Source organism: Embiotoca jacksoni, unplaced genomic scaffold, assembly GCF_022577435.1.
Source record: "Embiotoca jacksoni isolate LCO1_2020_lvr unplaced genomic scaffold, fEmbJac1.0.p SCAF_13, whole genome shotgun sequence".
Taxonomy (NCBI): Eukaryota; Metazoa; Chordata; class Actinopteri; family Embiotocidae; genus Embiotoca; species Embiotoca jacksoni.
Window position 1 is genome coordinate 9,057,018 of NW_027185263.1, and position 21,706 is coordinate 9,078,723.

A 21,706-nucleotide genomic window follows, 5' to 3' on the forward strand; every position below is an offset into this window, starting at 1 on the left:
TTCGTGAAAAAAAAAAAAAAAAAAAAAAAAAAAAAAAAAAAAAAAAAAAATCCGTGCGCCTCACTGTTGTCATATACGGTAAATGTTAGATGTTCAGTTGAATGCCTGCTATTTATTACCACAAATGATACCTTAAACTTGCATCATAACAAAGGATTTTAGCTGCATTTTTTTTTTTCCTTTACAACAAAACCGGACTAAGTCTGAAAATATTCAACATACACAGATATACGTATCAAAAGTATACTAGATGGTTGACGTGTACGTATGGGTCCTTCGGACTTCCGGGCGTGCATAAACAGATCGCAAACGGAGTGGCCTCGCCCAAAACATGTGAGTTTTAGCCCCTTTATGTGTAATTGTTACCATGAATACATTACAGGTTCAGTAGCCCGCATCAAGGTGCTTCTAACGCTATTTTCCTCCTCTTCATCAGGTCTAAAGTAACGTTTAAAATCACCCTGACGTCGGACCCCCGGCTGCCATACAAAGTGTGAGTACACTGACAGCTCAGCAGTCACAGCTGTAACAACTGCATCCAGCTGCATTTCAGCGTTTATTTATACATTTCTTTTTTTTTTTTTACATTTCGTCTCACCGCTACCACTGATTTAAGGCTGTTGTGGAAACGTGCATTTAACGTAAAATAGGGTCATCTGTGAACATCTGTTAGTCTAAAACCGATTCACATGCTGACACTGAATACACCAGATAACTGTACTGACTTGTCGCTTCCGTTTTGTATACTCTGGCATTACAGCTTTTTTATGAGCGCTATTATAAATGTATTGAACCGGACAGCCTGCCATCAATCTATGATAAATATGTCACTTTGAGTTCATTTATCTTAACTATGTGACAGCTTTTGAGTCCTATGACATAATCAAAGCCATAACAAATATACAAATTGACCTCACTGCAGGTAGATGTCGTCACCCCCCCCCCCCCCCCCCCCCATATCCCCCCATCAGAACAGAAATGACAAGCAGCAACAGAATTTATCACAGGTTTGGTTAAATGCATGTCAACCTTGTAGCAGTAAGATCAGACGGCTGTGGTACTCATGTTTTGAGCTTTGTGTTGCTCAAAACACAGACATTAATAACAATAACATCTGTGGATGGCCATCCTCTTTATTCTCCAGGTGTGCTAATGTGCGGCACGGTGTAATCCACGTCTGCTGTGTTTTGTCGCACCCAAGCACAGGCACATGTTTTAACCCATATACAGTAAAAAGAAATTCCTTTTTTTTTTTTTTTTTTTCATTAAAAAAAAAGTTTCATTACTTTATTTAAAGTTTGTAAAATGCCATCTATTCCTTCAGCCTCATTGACAAATATGTAAATATTTACGTACTGGATACAGAATATCTCCTACCTCACTGAAAAGTCCTCTAGACTTTAATTTACCACATCACATTTGTGTAAATTGCATATTAAAACATGACTGGTTCCCAAACTACAGTCTTATATAAAAAAAAAAAAAAAAAAAGTGAGGCAATGGAAGTTAGTGGATTTTTTTTTCATGTATTTTGACAAGCAAACACATTTTCATTGATTCAGTGCCTACAGAAAAAGGTGATATACTTTAACACAGCACTTCACTTGAAGTCAAATCTTAGGTTTTACAAGGCCATTCCATAAACATCCATTTCTTCTTTTTGAGCCAGTCCTCGGTGGATTTGTTTGTGTGTTTAGGATCATTATAGTGTCAAAAGGTCCACACTTATGGTTCAACTTTAACTTTCCTACAGATGGCCTCACATTACCTCCAAACTTCAATATGATGTAAAATTAATTGTTGAATGAACAACTGAAATCCTCATAATTGATATGTTTGTCCTTTGAATCTATAATACAGTGCTGGAATGAGTCACGTTGTTGCAGAAAACAACATTATGTGCTATCCGTCAAACACATATTGACATAGAGTGCTGAAACCAGACATAATAACTGAGTGTATTTTTGTCACAGCCAATTTCCCCACATTTTGCATGGTTAAAATTCCCGACAGAGCCCCGGGTGACTCTATATAATACCGAGACCAGGCAGACTAGTGTAACCTCAACGTGTTGACAGAGAGTCGTTTCTTCAATGAGGTCACACAAGGCCTCGCTGCAGCTGTTAATGCCCCACCATGAACAAAGGGGTGATAATGAAGTATCACATTAGTACTGACAGAGGACTGAACGTTAGCACACCATCAGTATATGCAGCTTGTTTTTATAATCACCATTCTAAGTGAAGAAATTACAATTTGACAAATTTTCACTAATACAATGCTGAAGGTGCAGTTTTGCTCCTCTCTCTGCCCCTTGCTGCTGCACAGTATGTCGATTCAACTTGACGTCCACCACCTCAACTTCCTCTACATTACCTCACTTGGAGATTGCATTTGAAGTCTTGTGAAATTTTTAATTTTTTTTTTTCCATCTCCCAACTCAGTGAAATATGACAGTTGGTTTGTGTTTTGTTTTGCCCTTCTTAGGTCTCAGCTCTCCACTGAACACTGCACTGCAGGATTCAATAGAGAAGCGCCTAATTGAAAGTGTATTGTCTGCAGCCATTTATGCCATCAGTGGTTTTGAACCTCTCACAGAATCCAAAGTGAATCTACACATCCTTTTATTTAATTTAGCTGGGTTGTGATTTGATATTAGAGCCAGTGCTGCTACAAGTCTTGGCAAAAGCAGGTAACTCGTCCCGGGTGGCCTGCAAGTCCTGCATGTGTGCTTCAAATGCACATCTACAGTTCTGAACAGACTTTCAGCACGAGGGTGAACACAGTTATTCCATGGGACTCTAAATGAAAGCTGTATGACGCATATATTCTTGTCTTCTTTGCAAAAAACCTTGATTATGTCTGCTAGGTTTACGCGCTTAAACCCAAAGTATGATCGATTACTTTTTGGCAGGTAAATGCATGTTCATAGTGTTTTTAAAATCCTGTTTAATTTTTTGTTGCAGATTAAGTGTCCCAGAAAGCACACCATTCACAGCAGTTTTGAAGTTTGCAGCTGAGGAGGTAAGCTTGTTGTTTGTTCTTCGCTATAAACAACAACTAAACACAGTCCAAGTGTTTGATAATGTCTTGTTTTGGGACTTTAATGAAATAATTACATTTATATTTATGTACAATGTCATCATAGGATGGTGTGTCCAAGTTTATTTTTCAATATTAAACGCTGACACACCATCAAAACAAGATTCAACCTTTGTCATTTAAAAGGTGCAATCTCAGAATGAATAAGCTGAAAACACAAAATGGTATATCAGGTTGCAGGAGCTAGCCATAAAAATACTAAAGGATGTTAACATATTGCACATACACTGTATATTTTACATGTATGAAGCACATGAATGCATAACACACATTGTCACAATTCTTTTAAAAAAAAAACACACTAAGAAAAGTGTGTATATGTGCATAATGAAAAAAGGATATCAGCCAATAAACTGCTGTCTGTTTTGATTGTTTTTCTTAACTATTAAATATCAATCATCTGTCTCCTCTAACTGAGTCTGCTTTATAAAGCTTGATAATTAGGAAAATCTAGTATAGAAGCTGCACTAAACTAAGTGACTCTTAAGGCACTGGATGCGTTTCATTTGACTTGTGTCTGACAACAGGTTCACGTCCATTTTAATCAGTACAGTTGTCTAAACATGCTGTGTAATGTATCAACATGTCAAACATGCGTTAAACACACAAGTACCATCCAAAGCCTCTTTTTACGGGCTTTATAGTCTATTTTCTTCCATTTCATGCGAATTAACAAATAAGCAGCAGCTCTGTAGCTGAAAGCATCCTGATGAGGACTAAAGCTGCTGCTCAGGTGAAGCTTTACAACGTGTTGACAGGGTGTTACATTTATTCTGTTCCTAACCAGCATAATAATGGAGCATCATTTTTACATCGTGTGTATTTGAAGCCAGGTTTTTAGTGATTAACTCAGCATTGGCTGATTTGATGGACAGAGTGAGAAAAATCACAAAATAGAACACCAAACCATCTTTCCTTAAAGACAGAACTTTAAGAAAATTGTTTATAAGACAAGACACTGCAGGGAACTAGTGTGAAAAATATGATTAATAGATATCATCCTATACCATGCAACTTCCCCTATTGCTTGCTTCTATTAAGACAGTTTAAAAAAAAAAAATTGTTTATGTTTAAATATGCCATTGAGACATTATTTAATTAAATAAGCACCTCTTTGTATAAATTTCCCAAATAGAAATCTAAACAGTGGATAAAACCAGTTTTACAATTCTTGTTTCACTTTGTTGACATATTACAGTCAGAGGTTTTTATAGAGAGGACTGTGAATATGTCTTATTTATCACTCCTTAAATCACAAAATAGTGTAAACAGCCCGTTTAGGAATAAAATGTTATATAAATCAAGTTATGAATGATATATGAATAAGCTTCCCTATAAGAGCCTTCACAATATGAAGTGGATAGGAATGAAACTAGTAATTCTGTTGTGTGAATGAAGTGATGATTTCTGGCTCAAAGTATCAAGGCAGTTTTGTCAAAATGAGGTTTTTCATACTTTGAGCCAGAAATCTCCCCTTGCCGTAGTACTTACATTTACTGAACTTCCCGGTTTTATTCTTATCCATATTCTGAAGCTTTAGACTGAGGGGTTTGTATCATTCATAGCGTGATTTATAAAGCATGTCACGTATGATAACTTTTGGTGAATTTAAGAGAAACATACGGATGTAAATTCACAAAGTGAAGTAAAATAAACACCTAAATGTGTACTTGGAACATTTTCTTTCCATCAAACTCAAATAGTCAGTGTCTCGCCACAGTAATTAGCCAACCGCGGGTGGTTCAAACACAGTGATATGATCTTTTATAAGCTCTAGCTTTTTTTGTAGTTTTATTTTGCTCCCTAAAACAAAGCTCCATCATTCATTTCTCATCTGACCTGTGTTTCACGTGTGCTACCTGGCAGTAGTTTGGTGGGCAGCATGTTGCTAACCTTATCGCCCCAGTGACAGAACGCTCCCTTCATCCTTTCGCTGCAAATCCCACCAGCCCACATCCTCTTCTGTCGAACACTGAAGTAGGACATGTATTGTGACCGTGCTGAGTGATTTTCTTCCAGAAATTCAAGCGTGGCTATCTTTCTCTCAGGCTCTCTTCTCAGTGTGTGTGTGTGTGTGTGCGTGTGCGTGTGCGTGTGTGTGTGTATGTGTGTGTGTGTACGTGCAGGCATGATTGTGTGTAAAAAAAACAAAGACACTTATGTGTCTGACAAGCGTAAAAGCTGGTAGACAAAAGACTAAAAACAAAACGCACTACACAGCATTTTATTTTCGCTTGTTTCACCAAGTTTGGTTCTGAAGACGTCGTAACTTCAGCTCCTTTTTTGAAGTTGTCACCCAGAAAAGTCAGACAATCTCAGAGCGCTGACTCAGTGGCTGAAGCTTTTGTTCTTTCGTGATGTATTTTTCACATTGTGTCTTCAGGCCAAATGACATTGGGTCCCTGATTATTCAGCCAAAAATATTTTAGTGCTGAAATGTCAAATGTCAACTTCTGTCATGAATTTCAATTTGACTGTGATCATTTTTATCTGCTTCAATTTCTTTTCCAGTTCAAAGTGCCATCAGCAACCAGTGCAATCATAACAAATGGTGAGTTTGGGGGGAAAAACACTTTCAACTAACGATTTTGTTTTCTTTTTTTGACGTTTACAGAGCTCGGCAGCTATTAAGACCTGTCTTACTCTTCTTCAGAGAGAGTCTCGTTCTTTAGAAACTAAGTGTTATGACAGAGAAACTTTCCAAACCTGAGCAACAAGCAGGGAGGATTTGAGAGCGCTTCAGTGAAATCAGGGGGCGCTCACTGGAATCTTTGAACTGCAAAGCGATGCTGGAAACAAGTTGATGCCTGAAATACTGTCATGGCACATATTGATATCAAACAGTGAAAGCAGGCCTATAAATCTTCACCATACGATGATTGTGATCATCCCTTTGGCATATTTGTATTATGACTGAAGTTGAAATGGTTTACTTCAAATTTGCAATATGCTTGAAATACTGTATTTGATAAAAGCCAAATCCAAGTCAACAAAATACTTGTACAAAATATTCAGCTAGAAAAAAATAAATCATTGTTTCGTCTTTACGTTGCCCTTTTATTGAATTTCTTTTAACTAAGACTTGAGAAATAAGCCTGAAATGTTAACTAGATTCCCATCGGCTTTCCAGTTCCCATGATTTCATGATTTGCTGCTGTACATTGTCAGACATGTATGTTCCTTTAGTGCAATCTCAAAGAGGGAGTAGGAGGCTCCATCTGTATGAGTATCATGTCGTGACTGGATTCTTTCACCTGCAATATGAAGTATTGAACAAATGAATCATCAAATTTAAGTAGTTTGAACTCTTGTTTGCAAAACAATGGCATAACAGGGAGGAGGTATTAATTTCTACCCAACAGACGCACGTCTAAAATAACCTGGATTCAGACAGTTACACAACATTTTATTGACCTTGTAACCACAATCATAGTAATCACTAGAACCAATTACTGTACATTAAACTGTCCTTGTGGGTGTTAGAAGGGCAGTTCTTGTCTTATTCATTGTTTCTCAGTCGTATAAAAATGATGTTAGGGGAATGTGGGAAAGGATTGGACATAAGTGTGTGACATATCATATAGTTTACAAGAGCATCTGTATCATTTTTAATTTGATGAAAAAAGATTATATCATGATAACGGCAATATTCTGACTAGTTGACATAATGACGTCACGCTGTGTAACGGCATGAGATACGTTGCGTGCGTAACTTCGCACAGCGACAACAAGCCTGGCTGATAGAGGCTCCATGGTGGGGGAGTTAGTTCCTTAAAGGTGAGCGACTTCAGCATCTTCAAGATCAGATGTACAACATTAAACGGTAATACGTTTTATATAGTAGCAAACTATTTATGCCATCGTATAAAAGCAGCACATATTTTGTTGCAATTGTATTTAAATAAAATTAATAATTAAAGATTTTTTTGGAACATTTTGTCATATTATCAAATATATCATTGTAACAGGAATACCTTGAAGTATTTTAGGGCCATATCCCAAAATCGAATTGGATATACGAGTGTTTCCAAAAAACACTCGTGATTTTTACTTTTAACAGAATAAACAAGTAGTCTGTTATTATTACAGATATAATTGTCTGCTTGTCATTTTTGTTGCCTAGGGAAGGATTATTTTGGATGTAGTCGTCATATTATAAATAATTTTTCCTTTTGACAGTTTCCTTGGTTTACATTATGTTTATTTTTCTTTTATGGTTGCCTTGCAGACGGAATAGGGATCAACCCTGCCCAGACTGCTGGTGAGTTATTATGCCATTTTGCCCATGCCTTATCATCTTTGAAAACCTACTTTCTTCCCACAGGGGAAAAAAAAACATTTTAGTTGTTCCTAAGTCTCCACTAAAGCCACTCTTTGTGGTGTACGATGTTGTTTTTCCTTCTATTCAGTAGCATTATTGTGCTTCAAAGCCTAATCAACCTCGAGGCTTTCTTTTAAACTCTTTGCCTCTCGTCAGTGTGCTTTCATCAAAGCATTAATAACCTCACAAAGCATATTTCATACTGCACTTTAGTAAGACTGGTGGCATGAGTTTAATCGTATAAAATATTCATCTGATAAAGCCCCCAGAGGCAGTGTGTCTTTGTGCGTGGGTCCACAAAGAAGGCAGAGAAATATACAGCTTACTATGTGAAGCCTGACCTGAGGTAACAAATCGATTTGGGATCAAACAGTTCCAGATAATATCAGTGATATTTAAGGCAGGTTTTAACAGTCAAGTTATTAATGAATGTAAATATGGACTTCAATTTGGGTCAACAATACTTTTAGCTTGTAAAATTGTGTTCACAAATAATTCAAAAGTTTATAAACACCAGCAAAATTAATCTGCATGACAGTGTAGAAAATGTGTAGAAAAGATTTTTATTGTTAAAAAACATTGAGACTGTGGGTAAAATCTAAGAGCAAATTATATATATATGGTCAAATGTCTCTTTTTTTATATTTGTAAGAGCTTTTCTATGTGAAGCAACTGTTTAGCATCTTGTCAAATGCTAATGGTCTATTGACTCAGACACAGATAATGTTTGATAATGCACAATGAAATATTACAAAGCAATCTTTACCAACCTGGCAAAATATTGTAGTGATACCTTCTTACTGAGGTGGGCAGCAAAAGAAGTGCTAAAAAGTATTTTTTACAAGGGAAATAGTGTCGTGAAGCTTCCCCAGGAAAGAAGTCCTGAAAATCCTATTACGCCTAATTGAGCACCTAATTTAAAGATGGGATAATGTAGCATTATAATGCATGGTTTCATCACCATTGGGCATACTCCAATACCTTGCCACATTTATATTAGTGTTGAGGGTCATCAGAACTGCAACAGATTTCAAGCCGCAGAGGTCACTGAATCTCGGCTAAAATGATAAAGATTATTCTTGGAGGTGAATCTGGAAAAACATTTTCCTAAAAGAAGCTTGAGTTACTGAAATCATCCCAATGACAGAAAACGTCTCTGTGTATGAGCAAGCCTCATAGCTGTTTGCATGGAAATCACGTTTATTGATTCATGAATATAAATAAGAGGCCCCAAGAAGCAATATTTAGTGTTAAGTTCAATTAAAAAATGCCCTCTGACCAGAGGCGAAGTATGCACCAATCTGTCCAGTCACAATTCACTTGGCTTTACACTCTCACATTATTGCCGAGCGCTGGCGAATCGCTTTTTGTCCGAGTCAGCTTCCTTGGTGTTTCCCTGAGGTTCATACTAAAATGTGTAGCACACCTCTTCTTATGTAATTCATCATTCTTATCAAAAGATTGGCAACGGATGACTGGCTTCTCTGCAAAGAGCAACAAACCGTAAGGCCTGCTTTTGACCGGAGGCAAAAATTGTATTTTTTTCTACTCGGAAAGGAAACAGTAACTCACAACAACGTTTTATCTGCGTTACACTCACACTGTGTGCTGCAGAGAATAGCCTCAGTTCAGACACTTCGGTCAGATTGGCTTTTTTCACGCACTGCAGTCTCTCTACCTCTTGTTCTCATGATTGAGTACACAGTGGAAATTGATCTCATGTTATTTCACGATCTCTTTGTCTTCACACATCTGTATAAGACTAATCTCACACTTTTATGCACAATAGGGTTCTAGAAATGAGGTATACGTGTATGATCTCAGCATGATTGCTGGTTGAATGAGCAGGTTAATGAATGAAATTGCTATCTGTGGTTCCATAACAGAATAATATAGATTATTCAAATATGCGTGTGATTTGTGTCATTCAAAATCTTTCACTTTTTAGAGTAAGTGGTTAGGCGTCAGGATTATTTAAAATTATTTTCAATCTTTGAATTTAGACATCTCTTTGACCTTGTTCTGAAATCCTTGAAATTGATGCAAATGTCTGTAGGAATATCCAACTTGTACGTGACTTCGTTAACTTCGATACCATGAATTTAAATTACAGATTGCATACTCCTTTATTTTTATGTTAAGGTTAAAGCTAATTAAGTATCGTCCATGTTTCTCTGCTAGCTGTTTCATTTTGTGCTCTGTCCTGTGTTGCAGGGAATGTGTTCCTAAAACATGGCTCAGAGCTTCGCCTCATTCCCAGAGACAGAGTGGGAGGACAGGGAGACTGATCCTGCTTCTCCTCGCTGACGGCAGAATGACTCATGCAGCAGAACCATATAACACTTGATACCCAGGAAACACCTCGGCGTGTGTCATATTTATTTTCTAGTCTACAACTGACAGTGACTCACATGAGAATATGTGTATTTATACTTGGTGATGATGTACACACACATTTCCGTCTTCCCTGTTTTCATTCTCAGTCAAATTCAAAAGTTTGGAGTGATACGAGGAGAGATACCCAGAGGTATTGAGTAATTAATATACACAAACACTGCAGCTGTGTCATGGGAAATATTTTAGCAAAGATTAACAAACAACTGGGTCTACAGTAGCTTTTGTATCTTTGTAAATGAAAATAAACAATCAGTATGACTAACAGTATATACCTATTTTGCAATGTTTACTTTTGTGAATATAGTACTGTCAGAGGTGAACCTTTTTTTAACTGCACAGCATGCTTTTAAGGACCATTATTGCTTTATTAAATGGCTGCTGATGAAGGTAGTTTGTGTGCTCACCTTAGTTATTCTTATTTATGTCAGACACCTATTGTCCTCAAACTCAAGATAACCCAATTTGCTTTATTTGGATGTGTGCTGAACTTGTACTGTGGACCAGATTCTTCTTAAACTAGAAGACCATATCTTTAGAGAGAAAAAAAAAATCTAAAACAATAAAATTGAACTGTGCTTGCTCATGGCTCTTTGCTGCCCTCTGTCAGGTTACAGTTTTACCCCAATGCCTTGTGTATTTCAAGTCAGGCATTGGGCATCTTCCCACAATCCCCATTGAATAATGTGCATGTTTAATATGCATTGCTACCTTAATTATAAACTGATGAGCAGGTGTTGAGAAAAACAATGCAGGCATCTAAAATGCTTCGATTGAATTTGAGTCCATAAGGTCCCTCCAACACCAATAGCACTTGTTTTCATCTGGGAAATAAATGTTAAGTGTTTGCAGTCATTTGCCCTCTGTCTTTTCTTTTGACAATTTTTCAATGTGAAAAATCAGTGGATGGAAAATGTACCTTTAGATTAAGTCTCTGTGTATTGTTTCAATTCAAAGCCACACAAAATAACTAATGGGTAGACCGGTAGCGCTTTCTAAAATGTGCTTTATTGTTTCTCTGACTGATTAATAGGAAGGGGCTGTTTATTATCTCCTCTGTATTAATCATTATCATCTGCAAAGGGCTGAATCATTTGTTTCTCAATTAGTTATTTTTCTCCACCCTAGAAAAAACAAAAAATGCATACTTGGTAAAAAGAAATAGGCTGCAGAGAATAATGGGGCGTGCATGCAGTACTGCACCAGAGAAAGCTTTCATTTGTGTCCCAGCATCCATTAGGATGCAGACTCAGATGAGGGGGAGGAGCAGGGGCAGCCATCACAAATGGATTTTCTCATTTATTTTAATCAAAGTCACTGCTGGCCACATTCACCAGAAATTTATTTGTGAGATTGGGAAAGGACTACCGAGTGGCCTGAATGCAGCAGATGTTCTGAAGTGCACATTGCAGTGATGGTGTTGGTCTTAACATTGCCTAATTATTTCAGTTATTTGCAAAGTAATCTTTAACTACATGCCATATGTGCACTTGAGTAAAAAAATATAAATGAAAATAATGTAAATTCTTCTTGCCAGTGGGTGAATGGTTGTCCTCAGGCCAGTGTGCTGACTAAGCACAAGATTACACAGATCTATTTAAAAAAAAAAATTAAAAAGCAAGAAATCGGCTCATTTCACATCCTTTGAATCGGTGCTCTTTAAGGCATGAAACTAAAATTTCACACTTAATCAAGATGGGTGCTACAGTTAAATAATAATGAGAAACAGAGTAAAAAAAAATTGCTTTTTAATCACATTTCAGATAGAGCTCTCTGTCCTGAGCCAGTTAGAGCTGTGGTCAACAGTGTTGTCTTGTTACGACCTCCAACGTCCAGGGTCATGAAGGTCAAAATAACAGAAACCTACACTAACTTAAAAATAAAAAGCTCAATTACGAGACAGAATCAAACAGAAAGACAATAGGCTCACTAGCTAGCCAGTATTTGGGAGAAAAATAGGGAGATAAATAAATAGCAGAGAATCTCTACAAGGTTATTTTTTAAAGTCACCAAGGTCTGAACAAAAGCACTTCTATTTACCTGTCCTCCAAGGGAGCAGTGTGAAAAAGTGAGTTGTGAATGTATGTTTCACCGGTTGATTCATCAATTTTAATTTTAAATTTAAAAAATGAGAGGAGATGACCAGTTGGGTTGTATTTTAGGTGTGAACCACTTGTTGAAACACCCGGCATTTTGTAGCTTTATTCAAATGAATTTGTCTTGATAGAGAGATGTACTGTGTTTGACATGTCAGTGTTTGTTTCAGTACAGATGTTTGTGGTTAATTCATGGCAGACGAGAAGCGTTGCAATCCATTCGTGAATAATTGTCGTCGTAGGATTTTAACTTTTTAATGAGACTGTACAGAAGACACAAAGAGCAAAGTTGTCACATTGATTGGTGGATTGATTTGTCTTCAACTGAGTTAGAGAAGTCTCCAGCAGTGCTTTACAAGTCTCTTGGTTTGAAGACATGGAGAGAAACAGAGAAGAGGATACTGAGGTGGTGATGACAGAGGATTGACTTCTTGTAGTGGCTGTGTGTGTGTGTGTGTGTGTGTGTGTGTGTGTGTGTGTGTGTGTGTGTGTGTGTGTGTGTGTGTAAGAGATGGAGAATCACACTTGCTTTTTCCCACGGACTTATCTGTCTGCTTTTCCACACTCTTTTGCGCTCCCATTGCTTTATAAATGACATGTTAAGTGTGCACCTTCGCCTCCCATTAAAGGCTGCCAATCTAAAATGAGATCTGGTGATCTTTCACAGACTCAACACAGATAAGTGTGGCCACAGGTCAGTAATCAGGATAAAGAAATGGGGAGACGGGAAATGGAAACAGCCTCTCCCGATAGCCTCTCCAATTAATTTTTACTCCATTCTCACACATCACTCACTCAAACCTGTGTACCACTTGTGTAAATGCAGCTGTGTGCAAACCGCTTCCCAAATGAGCAGGAACCTCAATCACCACATGCTCACAGCCAGGTTGGATCACACCTTGGGGAAACCATAAAAATCCATTTGAGCCTTCAGCTCAAGATCATTTAATTACGTGAATAACCTAATTCTGCCCCCTTCTGTCATAAACTTAGTATGGCAGCTGGAAGAAAAACCCAATTGAGGAGCAAAGACATTGTTGGACTGCTCTCTACCTCTGCTTAACATCAACCAATTAATCTTGATAGAGTATGGATATTAAGGCACCCAGCATATTTAGACATGCTCCAGTTTTATAAAATTCATCAATAAGGGGCAAATGCTCCACATATCCTGCCATAATTAAAGCTCTTTTTTTTTTTATCTGTTAGCCTTCGGGCCATAGTGCGATCGATGATGTGGCCTTAATGCAGAGTTGCACTATCTCTTGGTTTTCAAACATTAAAATACACCCTGTAAAAGGTTTTTTTTTATCTTTCTTAGTGGTTCATATTTTTGCACAAATGCCTCTCATTATTTATAATTTTTTGTATCTAAAATCACAATTTCTTCTGTGATTTTGAACTTAGAATTTGTGGTTCTCCTCTCAAATGTGACTGCATTTGTGTTATGAGTTTTTTAATATCCAGCCAATATGTTAAAGAAAAGTGAATCGCTCAACATTTATATCATATCATGTAGAAAAATAGGCCGTCACACATGCTTATCAGATGCAAAAGGATCCATTTATTTTATATCCAAAAGGCAAGCCAGGTATTTGAGTTCATGGTAATTTCTTTAGCCTCTCTCTGTCTTGGTCATTGTTTTGTATTTGTCAGATAGACAAAAGATTAAGATGGTCCCGTATCAAAATATTACTTTCCCATTTTAACACTGTCACATTTTAGAAGTGAAATTAATCAATTATAATTTTCTTTCAGTGACAGCACAATTCACATTGACAATATGATACTCTCATTACTATGCCCAGATTCAAAGGCAGAAACCTTTCCATATTACCCTACCAGAAATTGTCATGTTTTAAGACCCATGTTGCAAACTATGAACTTCATCAGCAGCAGTGATGTGGACAGTATGTTAATGTTGTACATCGGTTTTGTTAATATTAACAATAAGAGGATGTTGAATTCTTTATATTAGAAAATAGAACCATATGATACATAATAATAGCTCATTAAAATACATTTATAAGATGTAGACCTACTGTGTGCCATGAATGTGCTATGATTTCACAGCACCTGTATGGTTTTCTAAAAGTAAAAGAGAAACCACAAGTTTTGAAAGCATTTGAAAGTCACCTCACTAAACTGTTTTTCTCCTTTGCGTTAAGTGGTCTCCTAAATCTGTTGAGGCAGTTCTGCAGCTAATCTTTTATAATCCCCTCTTTCTTTGTATCTCCTCTTTGTGCACCAATTTTTTTGCACCAATGTGTACAAAGTGCTTGTGGGAGTATTAATAAATCGCTTGGAGAGTGTATTTTAAGGACACAACAGCCATAGGCGGAGTTTTTGTTGTATGCTGGATCCATTCAGCTTGGTCAAAACAGAAAAAACAAAGTCTTAGCTAGTGTACTTTTCCAACAGCAGCTCATTTAGGCTCAATGATAGCCTACTGTGAGTGTGTGCAGCCAGAGTGCTGAGATTTACTGTAATTTAGACCGCAGCAGTGGCAGGCCGACAGACAGGTGGTCTCCGAGGACCGACGCTGAGCAGGGAGGGGGGGGGGGGGGTCTGGATACCTGGTGATCTCCGTGGACCAGCGCAGGACAACGGGTCGGGTCGACTGTGTGGTTTCCCGTGGACAGACACAGGATTGCCGAGACATGTCAACTGGTGATCTCCAAGGAATGACACAGTACAGCTTCTTCGTGCAGGTGATCTCTGTAGATTGACACTGACAGCAGGTACGTACCACAGGGTTGCAGACAGACAGGCACACAGGTAGGACTGCAGCAGGCAGGACACAGACAGGGGGTCAGAACCAGAATTGTAGAACAAGCAAACAGACTTACTGAACTGCAGCGTGGTACCAGGTGAGATTATGGGACAGACTGACGCAGGTGGAGTGCATGACCGGGGTTTAATATACTGCCAGTTGGTGATTACTGGAATGAGAGCCAGCTGTGCTAGCTGAATGAGGTGCGGTTGTGGGAGATGACTGAAGGCGGGCAGTGGAATGAATCCACACCCTCCAGACACAGACCAAAACATAGAATAAATGACAGACCAAAACAATCAGGGGAGAAGACAGGAAACATGAGAAAAAGGGTGATCGGGGAAACAGAGGTAACGACAAACAGGGACAGGCGGAGATCCTGACAGCAAACTGATGGGATAGGGTGTCGGGTTTGGTGTTCATATGACCGGGGTGGTAGGTGATGGTGTAGTTAAAACAAGCGAAGAACCATGCCCAATGGGCTTGGCGGGAGTTGAGGCGTTTGACTGTATAAATATAGTCCAGAATCTTGTGGTCTGTCCAGACGATGAAAGGATGTACTGACCCCTCTCCACTCCTCCAGGGCTAGGTTGACTGCCAGCAGCTCCCGGTTTCCCATATCGTAGTTCCGTTCTGCTGGCGAGAGTCGGCAAGAGAAGAAAGCGCAAGTCTGAGTCCAAACCAATGCGTTGGGACAGCACCGTCTCCACACCCGTGTCAAAGGCATCCACCTCCACAATGAACTGACGGCTGTCGTCAGGTTGGATGAGGATGGGTGCCGAGGTGAAACGTTCCTTAAGGGAACAGAATACCTGGTCAGCTTCTGGAGTCCATGTGAAAACTATCTTGGAACAGGTGAGTCTGGTGGGGGGTAAGCTGTCTTGCTGTAGTCTCGGATGAATCTGCAGTAGAAGTTGGTGAATCCCAAAAACTGCTCGAGCTGTTTATTGTTCAACGGAACTGGTCACTCAGAGACTGCCTTGACCTTCTCTGGATCCGTTCTGACCTGAGCCCTCTCGATGATGAACCCCAGGAACTGAACTGATGGGATGTGGAATTAACACTTCTCGGCTTTCACGAAGAGTTGGTTCTCCAGGAGGCGTTGCCAGACTTGGCGGACGTGGTGATGGTGTTCCTGGAGGCCAGATGAGCAGATCAGGATGTTATCGAGGTAGACAAAGACAAAGCGGTTGAGGAAGTCGCGGAGGACATCGTTGACTAGGTCCTGGAACACTGCAGGAGAATTGATTAATCTGAAGGGCATTACTAGGTACTCAAAATGTCCCAGAGGAGTATTAAATGCGGTCTTCCATTCGTCCCCCTCACAAATTCGGACAAGGTGGTAGGCATTATGGAGGTCCAATTTGGTAAATAAGGACATAAGGCAGTTTATTGTCATGTGGCTGTAATATGGTGGCTCCTGCCAATGGTTCGAAGGCAGAGCTGATGAGAGGCAGAGGATATTTGCTCTTGATGGTGATCTGGTTCAATCCTCTGTAGTCAATGCAGGGGTGGAGACTCTTATCCCTCTTTGCCACAAAGAAGAAGCCCGCTCCAAGAGGCAAAGATGAGGGAGGAATTATTCCGGTGGCGAGCGAGTCCGAGATATACCTCTCCATCGATTCACGTTCCAGCTGGGAGAAATTATAGAGCCAACTGGAGGGAAACAAGGCATCGGAGAGCAAATCGATGGAGCAGTCATAGGGTCGGTGAGGAGGAAGATATAGAGCTGCAGACTCTGGCAGTGATTTCCGGACATGAGCAAGGACAGAGGACGGGTACGGTGAAAAATACTGGCCAGGGAGCTGCCATCCAGCACACTCACCAACAGGGTGCGTTCCAGCGCCTCGACAGGAATCCGGTGTTTGTGAACAAAGGCTGAGTCCAAAACACTTTGTTCAGCCCCAGAGTCTATGAGCGCCAATAGAGACAGAAGACCCGATGACAAACATAATGTGGCCAGAAGGAGAGGGCGCCACTTGGGACCCGATGGCCCCTTGAGAGTCCCTTAGTTCCTGGAGCAGTTGGTGGTGCTGCCCCAGGAGCATGCCTTGGCTGGAGATCGCCCTCTGCAGATGATCTGCAAGGGGCGTCGCTGCTGTGGCTGTGGTTGAGTCAAGGGGGAAAAAAACCTGAAAGTGCATAAACACAATAGTCCCAGATGGCTGGAAGGCAACAATCATCTCTCCCGACTAGAGATCCTCTTTGAGTCGGGGTAGGTACTCGAACTAGTCTGGAAAGGGAGAGAGTCCACGAGACCCGTGCCGGCAGGTGAGGGTGTCCCTGTAATTATCACCTGGGCCGAGACAGGCGAGTCCAAGCTGGCTTGAGGGCGCGTCCCCGCGCTTCACATTGGGCAGCATGGGTTCAGGCAGAGCCGCAGCGCTGGCAGGCCGGCAGCCAGATGGTCTCCAAGGACCGATGCTGAGCACAGGGCTGGATACCTGGTGATCTCCGTGGACCTACGCAGGACAAAGGGCCGGGTCGACTGTGTGGTTTCCCGTGGACAGCACGGCAGGTTCGACTGTGTGGTTTACTGTGGACTGACACAGGATTGCCGAGAAACGTCAACTGGTGATCTCCAAGGAACAACACAGCATGGCTTCTTCATGCAGGTGATCTCCATAGATCGACACTGGACGGCAGGTACATACCACACTAACAGTGTGCATATGTTAGTGGACAAGGAACAGCTCATTGGAACAGAGAATAGATCTGGAGCAAAGGGCATGGGTGTCATACGAAGGGCTGTTAAATTTCAAACAAGCTGCGCTGTCTGTTCTGACTCTTGAGTTCAGCTATGATGGCTGAAACTTTGTAATTAGGCACAGAGGCTGTCTCTATCTCATTTATTTAACAGTACGGCTTTCACATGTGACGGATTTATCTCTACAAGGTGGATAAAACAATGATCAGATACACACCTGGAATGTCACATGTGAGTGTGAAAGGTAACCTGCAGGTAAAACAATGGACTGTTTTGTGTATTATCTGAGGTCTTTGATGTCTCTCTACTTTATACCTTTCTTTATACTCTCCATGCAGATAATGTGGTAACCCTCTGATTCTGTTTATCACTATCAGCCTTGAGCCAGCTAAAATTTTAATAGCCATGCGATGATCAGTGGGGATAAATCACTGTAACACAGCACTAGCATGCCTGATAGGTCCGGGAATTAGCAAAGAAAAGTTTCAGCTCTGAATCAGAAACCATTACTGGATGGTTTTTTTTTGCATTTTCCTGTCAATTCAACCTGATGAATTTCAACACCTTTAGCTATTGACTTGGAGCTGATTGAATGCTGCGCCACACTTCACCACCAGAGAGCAGTAGCCTATAAAAAAAAATAATAACACCATTTCTTTGCCTGGGCATTGAGACAGAAAACCATGACATTAATTTACCTACCTTATTCAAATTCAGAGTTTCTATTCCTTTTTCTCACACCATTGAAATCTTTTGGTGATACTGTATGGCAGCAAATAATATGCAAGATAGGGTTTATACAGCCCTAATTTGCATCTACAGTGTAATTAATTGTGTAGTGAGACAGTTTTTGTTCTTTCCTCAGGAATATAAACAGCTTATTTTGTTTCTTCTCTGTGGGCTTTCTATCTGTAGGCAACTTATGCTCCAATAGGTTTCTGTAAAAATAGAAAACAATTAAAGGGCAAATTAAAAAAAATCTGGTAAGACTGGTGGTTTCAAAAAGTCTCCTCTCCTCTCCTCTCCTCTCCTCTCCTCTCCTCTCCTCTCCTCTCCTCTCCTCTCCTCTCCTCTCCTCTCCTCTCCTCTCCTCTCCTCTCTTTCCCTTCCCTTCCTTTCCCTTCCATGTATTGCAAACACAACAAAAAATTTCTACCGGAGTACTGCAACAAATGTTCACCTCTGCCACAAGAGCTGACAACAACCAGTGCAAATTGACACTGCCTGCGGGGTGAGAGCAGAGTGCTTTGTCTGATGCATGATGAAGTGTGGCAGGCTTGTCCCTTATTAGACTTATCACCTCTGTGAAATCACACGAAATACAGAAAATACGCTCTGAAGGGGGCATGTCACAAAGCCAACCAGGCAGAAAAAGTTTCACACAAAAGCTGTAAACAAGTCATTAATTTCTAATAGTTTAGTATACTGTCTCTTCTGCATTCATGATAAAAGTTCCAACAGTGAACATCAACCTGGGAAACAAAGAATTTGGCAAAACTTCAGTGCCTAGTAGTCCTGAAACTAATGGATGCAAACAAGAGTGTTTTCTTAAAAGCCAGAGAGTGGTTCATTGAAAGTCTGCAGCAGATTTCAGAGCAATTCATCCAAAAAAACAAATCCACAGATAACAGATAACATTTTCCCTGTAACTGAAAGGCAAATGTCTACAGAACCATTGTCACCCATAATGGAAATGAGTGTGTGAGACGCAGGAACAAACTGGCAGTTTCACCAGACAGTAAACGTTAACCAGAATGGCACTTTGCGTGAACTCACACGGTCATTGTTTCGATGATTACAGAGCAGTGGCGGCGCTAACATGTCTGCTTGGAGAAAAAGAGTTCCTGGTGTGTCCTCTGAATGCTTACATTTTCACGACAGTAATATGGGAACAAAGACAGACCAGATGTCAATCTGGATGTGTTTGTATGTCCTTGTGTGAGTGTGTATGTCTAAATGGGGGTGAGTGGGAGGAGGGATTCCCATTACACTTTCAGCTGACCCAGACAAAAACTAATTTCAGGTTGGTCGTGCAATGAGATATAACCAGTGGTTTTGCATGTCAAACTGCTGCTTTTATGTGTTCGCTTCCTCAAGAAGAAACAGGTTGTGTGTGGTTACGGAGATAGTGAGGACAGAGCAGAGAGTGACAGGAGGCCTGCTCCTTTCATTGCTGGTGAGTGTTGAAAGCAAAAGAGTAACAGCTGTGTGATGTGTGTGCAGGCAAAGAAGCATTCAGATCTTTTACTTGGGTAAAAAAATAAGTAAAAGCATAAGCAACACAATGTAAATACACTCCCGAGTAAAGGTCTTGCATTCAGTGCAGGTATTTTCTGTGCATTAATGCAATAATATGTGAACAGCATTTTTATGTGGTAGCTACTCGAGTTGAGGCTAATTTGAGCTACTTTATATGTTTTATATATAGCCTATATATAAAAAATGAATGTGCAAAGTAGTTTATGTATTGCTGTTAAAATATAGTGTCATAAAACTGGCTTACTTTATATGAAATGGAGTGAAATATACATGTAGAGTAGAATAAAAAGACAACTTAAGTAATGTACAAAAAAACCCCAAGATGCACTCCTTTTTGCATTGATTCAATTTACGACTAAATTCAGATATACAATGTTCCTTGGGATTATTATGGATCATTGATTCAATAAATTGATCAGAAAAGATGTTCTTTTAAATCGATAAAAAACAATGTAATGGTACTATCGAAATGCAACACATTGAGCTTCACTGATTTGGTGCAGGGACCCAGACCCTGCTGGACATCTGCAAAAGCATACAGTGAAATATCAGACAAATCGGAAGCAGAAAAACATCTCGTGTACTTCCACTGTCAAACATTTTGTCAGGGCATCAAAGATTAAACCTCCTACATAACTTACTTAATTCAGTTGGGACAGAGGAGTGTGGGTGGTGTGTGTCTGCAAACAAACCAAATTTTCTCTCAGAGTTCATGGGCTACGCCTTGCAGTGAGAATCTGTACTGTCTTGTTTGTAGTTATTTTGGGAGCTTTTGTAATGATTACTCCTAATCAGACCAAACCAAATGATCAAGCATTCCAAAATCAGTTTTTTACATTCACATGCCAGACAACAATAATCTTAAACTGTTTTTATACTGACCATAAGAATGCCACAAGTATGTAAAACTGATTTACATGAATGTACTCCGGTGTGCTCCTGTGGCTGAAAATTAGTGTACACTGCAATGGTGAATATTCATTTGGCTTTCATGGAGTATGTGGTTCCAGCTCATCACAAAATGTTCATTCAAATGACTTAGCTTTTATTATAAGTAGGGAACGTTTTTGTCATTTGTGGCATGCTTGCCAAGATTTTATGCAAATGAACCAAATCTGATGGGTACCTAACCCTCCTACTGTCATTAGCTGACAGTTGTGAATCTTTCACTTTCCCATGTAGGCTCAAACCCCAGAATCTCCACGTTTGGCCTTATCACAGCATAGCAGCTGCTGTGCAGAAGGAACCCCCCCGTCCTGCACTATGTAAATATGTCATGAATATGAAGCTGAATTTTCAAAAATTTTCATTGTGATTGGTAGGGGATGGGCTGTGAGGATGAGCTGGAGTTTCAGTGATAATTAGTCAGATAGGAACAGAACAAATGTTTGCAAAATGACCATCCACACAGCCCAAATAATGGGACTCGCATAAACTGATGTCCATCAGATGGACTCCTTTATCTTTTGCCGTGTAAATAATTTTGTGTGAGACAAACTACAGCTTAAAGTTGCAGGTGAAAATGTTCAGTAGTCTCTAATTTTGTCGGCCTAATGATGATCTTAATGTCATTCTTTTGTTCTTCATCACACTCTGTGTCTCGCATCAGATTTAAGTATTCAGCACAATTTGTTTAATGCATCCAGCTCCCACAGTGCAGATCTAACATGTACGTATCTGAGGAGCTTCTCTCATGTAAAGTCGCAAGAAGAATGTTTCTGAGCATATACAGAGTATAACAGCTGGAAAAGCTGGGGGTGCCTTGTACTTTGAAATAACAAGGCACTGGGAACCCTCTAATCACCTGGCATTTTAAACATGGGTGGTGGAGAGTCGAGATCAAAATGTAGTCACCAGCAGTGTTTCTAAGGTTCAGGGTACAAATGATAAATATTGAAAAAACAAATTTCAGTAAAAATGTTAAAATAGGAGAAAGCAGATCACATTTAAAAAAAAAGATCAGGATGTGAAAAGTATTTTTTTTTCTCCATCTTTATTCATGATTTAGCCTTGACAGATGTTCCACATGTTGCACAGATTTCCCACAAGCAAGA

The 21,706-nt window shown here is 39.7% G+C and overlaps 1 protein-coding gene across 1 annotated transcript; it reads left to right on the forward strand.

Moving 5' to 3' along the window:
• The first annotated feature begins 226 nt into the window (after window positions 1-226).
• ufm1 (ubiquitin-fold modifier 1) lies at window positions 227-10,668 on the forward strand. Its single transcript, XM_069146303.1, has 6 exons — window positions 227-333; window positions 437-493; window positions 2,967-3,024; window positions 5,614-5,653; window positions 7,331-7,363; window positions 9,638-10,668. Coding segments are annotated over exons 1-6 (264 nt in total). The 5' UTR covers window positions 227-331; the 3' UTR covers window positions 9,712-10,668.
• The last annotated feature ends 11,038 nt before the right edge of the window (window positions 10,669-21,706 follow it).

Excerpts from the sequence above, each read along its gene's own strand:
- ufm1 (XM_069146303.1), top strand. Across the intron at positions 3,025-5,613 it reads TGAAGTTTGCAGCTGAGGAG|TTCAAAGTGCCATCAGCAAC; the intron begins GTAAGCTTGTTG and ends TTTCTTTTCCAG. Across the intron at positions 5,654-7,330 it reads CAGTGCAATCATAACAAATG|ACGGAATAGGGATCAACCCT; the intron begins GTGAGTTTGGGG and ends GTTGCCTTGCAG.